Source organism: Octopus bimaculoides, chromosome 4, assembly GCF_001194135.2.
Source record: "Octopus bimaculoides isolate UCB-OBI-ISO-001 chromosome 4, ASM119413v2, whole genome shotgun sequence".
Taxonomy (NCBI): Eukaryota; Metazoa; Mollusca; class Cephalopoda; order Octopoda; family Octopodidae; genus Octopus; species Octopus bimaculoides.
The window spans coordinates 115,490,287-115,494,696 of NC_068984.1; the positions used below are offsets into that span (position 1 = coordinate 115,490,287).

General features: G+C 33.9%; 1 protein-coding gene across 1 annotated transcript in view; it reads right to left on the minus strand.

The window, feature by feature from the left end:
• Nucleotides 1-4,410, minus strand: part of LOC106873599 (retinoblastoma-like protein 2) — a 70,277-nt gene that overhangs the window by 42,836 nt on the left and 23,031 nt on the right. The window contains exons 3-4 of the mRNA XM_052967670.1: nucleotides 3,348-3,545; nucleotides 864-928 (exon numbers count right to left, since the gene is read on the minus strand). Of these exons, the coding sequence (XP_052823630.1) occupies nucleotides 864-928; nucleotides 3,348-3,545 (263 nt within the window). The remainder of the gene's footprint in view (nucleotides 1-863; nucleotides 929-3,347; nucleotides 3,546-4,410) is intronic.

The window sequence follows — 4,410 nt, forward strand, 5'->3', positions numbered from 1 at the left end:
ATGGCTGGGAAGCAACCTACACTTACATAAAAGATAAAAGGCTATCAAGACAGAACTAAGTACTTGAAGGAAACCACAAAGAGAATGTTCCTTTATAATCAGACACACCACTAGAGTTGAATTTCAACTAGAGTTTATTTTGTGGATAAAATAAATACTAGTAGTGTGTTACTAACATCTCAGTAATGTTTCAGTTGATTCAAGTGACTACACCATTTCCCTAAAAATTTTGCAGCCTTGTGCCAGACAGACAACAAAAAAAAAAAGAAAAGAAAAAGCCATTTCACGTGATATTTACTAACACTGAAAAGTTTTAACTTCTTATTTCCTTTTCCTCCAAAAAAAAGGATTCATGCTTCGTTAATGTTGTTCCTTTGTTCTTTTTTTTTTCCTTCCTCGGAGTTGGTATATTTACTGTTCATTTCTAGTATTTTATGCTGTTTTTCAACCTTGCTGAATTTTCAATCCCACAAGAGTTTCCAATTTCCTGCTCTGGAACCATGGGGTTACACTTCCATTTCATGGTATAAGTTTAGGCAATACTTGTTAATTGTACACCACATTCAGTGCTGCATTTAGCCATTTTATCTAATTACATTTTTGTTGATGGCTCTATAAATATATAACTGTTTCACCACCAAGCAAAAAACAGTATTTGCAATCAGATCAGATTATAAACTTTCAACTCTTCAAGTCAACTCCTAATGTAGCTATATATTATGTTCATATTTTGTACCCATATTCAATGACTGACTGAAAATATTCACTCAGCTTATCTTTCAACCAACAACCCTCGTTTAAAAACCAAAAATAATATATCTGAAAATTAACAATTGTTGACATTGAACAAACTGAAAACTTACCTTTGACCTGTACAAACATTGTCCAACAGAAAGAAAATAATTCTGTCACAGAACAGGGCAATTTACTGAAACAAAGAGAGAAAAAAACTATATAAATTCAAGAGACAGATGCAAACAGAAATATACTAGATCTAACACGTGTATTACAATACTTACAAATCAGAAACGGATTGATGTTTATAATTAGCCCTACTGTTGATTTCACTTGAAGTATCTTTCGCTATGTCATTCATATTCCTTATTTAACAACCCCTCAAAGATTGCTACACTACTTGGTTTCACTATTGCCAACAACAAGTACATCATTGTCATTTTGAACATATTTCAACATCTTGATTCCTATGAATGCTCTTCATTATGATTCAGAACATGGCATACATCTAATCTTCATAGTGCAGAACCTCAGTTAACCTCCTACACAAAGTCAGATAAATTCAGCGCCTTGCTTCTGGATATCGTTACTAGCTACTCGTAACAATGTCTTAGTTTTGTTCAAATCAATTTAATAAAGCCCAGTATTTTACTGGTATTTTGCTTATCAACCCTAGAGAGATGAAAGGTAAAAATCAACCCCAATGGGATATGAACTCACAACATGATTGCTTCAAATTTTAGCACAAAGTCAACAATTTTAGTGGGAAGGGTAAAGCTAACAACATCAACTCCAGTACTTGACTGGTACTTTATGTTATTGACCCTAGGCAAGTTGACCTCTCCAGTATTTAAACTCAGAACATAAAGAACCAGAAGAAATGTCACTAAGCATTTTGTCCAACACACCAATGATTCTGTTGGCTCACCATCTTGAACTCAAGGATTATAGAGATGTAACAGATACCACTAGACAATTGTACAATCTTCCCTCTCTGTATTATAAGTATCACCTTGTGCTTTTCAAAAGTTTTGCTTAACAGAAAGATCAGAGAACTTGCATCTGTTCTTTTTACTTGTTCTTGGTTTCAGGTCTGTACTGTCCCAAGCCAATTCATTAATTGCTATTTTATATGAAATGGATAAATTCCTCAATGGAGAAGGCAATGGTGTTCTTCCTATCACAACTAACAATTCATTACATTTTCCAATAAGTATAAAACCAATCCACCTGTCAATATTAAAGTTCCTTTTACAAATAAGTATGGTGACCATTAAAATCCACCAAGATGACAAAATCACTACCATCTATTCTCAAGGAAGCTGCATAAGAGCCTCATAAAGACTGATTCTTTTGCTCAGACACCAACCTTATATTTGGGACATAAAATTTAGAGAGGTTGCTCACAATGCTTATTTACCATCAGTCAGAGTTTAATCATTGTATCATTTGATCTAGCTACCTCATTTATCCCAGCTGCCCATTTTTCTGCAAAAATATACTTAAGCAAATATACAGAAGTCAACAAGAGAGTCTCTACATCAGCCATTGGTAAACTGTAGCCTATGAGACTTTCTGAATTACATGCCTAATGAAAAATTACCTTAAATTTTTTTTAATGCAGCCTGCCTGATAATACAATCCTCTTCTAAAAAAAAAAAAGTACCCCATGCCTGCTCTACACGGTCATTTGATCAAATAAATGCAGCAGCCAAATCTATCTCAAATGACACCTTAATGTTTGGAAAAAAGGATGAATATACCTAGCTGTATGCTTATACATTCATATTTATGCCCATTTCTCTATCCTAGCACAGGTTAGACAAATATATTATAGAGGTATTGTTTTACAGTTGGATGCTCTTCCTGTCACTAACCCTTGCCAGTTTTTCAAATAAGGAATCTTATTTAACATGTCTTTGGAGGAACAAAATAAGTAGATGATTCGTCAACAGAAGTGACAACACTACTCACAGCAAGCAGCTTCCATAGGACCCAAACGTAAACACAGACATATACATACGCGCACACAATGGACTACTTTAAGTTTCTGTCTACCAAGTTCCCTTAACCCATAACCTCCCGTAATTCTATTAACTGGAATTTTTTTATGAAACTTTGATTTCTAGCATAAAATAGCCTTAGAAACATGCTGGAATGATCAAAATAATATTTTAAATAGAAATAAGCAAGATATTGGATGAAAAATTAGCAAACATCATTTGAATATCAGAGAAATATACCTAGTAGATATAGCAAAAAGGTTAGATATGTGTAAATATTGACAGAAATATTGACGAAATTTGTAATTTTTAAGTGATCTCATATGAGATCACTGGTAGGTAATGGGTTAAAAGGCTTAAGTTGGCCCAGGGCTATAGCAGAAAAACTCAGACCTAAAGCGCTGCATAATGGAACTGAACCCAAAATTTGGTTGGGAAGTAGCATATAAACAATAAGATGGGATGATAATGGCTGGATTATCTTTAACCATGAGCCTGATCAGAGTTGAACAACAACAACAAATTCAGAAATAACTGAAACATTCTTCAAAGAAATATCATTTTTGAAAGCAGTAAAAATGTAATCATATAAATAATGAAAGAATTTACCGTTGTTTCCTGCTACGGTTATACCGTGGTTGGACTGAGGCACTGTTGAAAACATCATAGAATATTGGCCGGTACTTTTTGAAAGTCACTGTAGATACTGAAAAGTTCCTCTCAAGACGTTCAATCTTATCTCTGAAATCTTGAGGCAAACTTGCCATGTTCAACCATTTCTTCATTTTGCTGAAGAAATGAATCAAGCTGGAAATAAAATTTTTGAAAATTAATCCTTTAGCAGTTAAACTGATCAAATCTGGTCCAAATATTCCACTTGTTTTATGTTTAAACAGGCTAGATCTAACTTCTCACACCTCTCCTACAAGGTCATTCTAAAAATATACAATCACATCATCAAAATCTCAAAACTACGAGATAATGCAGTGGTTTCTAAAGTGGGAAAAATGGGGTGATAATGAGGTGACCAAAATGGGGCAATAGATGCAAAAACAAAAATAATAAAAAAAAAATAAATAAAGGGCTAATTAGGTTAAGCTTCATTTGTGAAATACTGTTGTTTTGAAATTGTTGCAAAAAAATGGTCTATGTCTGTGATGATGAATAGGGGAATGGGGGTACTAGGTATGTGGCCTTAAAACCAAGGAAGCAGCAGCCTGTAAAAGATGGAGAACCACTGAGATAATGCAAGATTAATTCAAAACATTCTGAATAAGAAAGCATTGCATATGACAGAGTAATCTGAACGCTAAAGAGTTAGAAAAACAAAAAATTTTTTTCAATGTCAGGAATGAATGACAGCCATAAATGAACCAGATTTAAATCCTTGCTTACCTACCGCAATTATACAAGAGGGTTTTATTCTTTTATTCTTATTTCAGCCATTTAGTCAAAGAACTCGACCCCTAGACTTATCCTTTGTAAGCCTGGGACTTCTATCGGTCTCTTTTGCTGAACCGCTAAGTTATGGGGACATAAACACACCAACATCAGTTGTTAAGCGATGGTGGGGAGACAAACACAGACACACAAAATGTATGTGTGTGTGTATATATATATATATATATATATATATATATATACACACACACATACATTTTGTGTGTCTGTG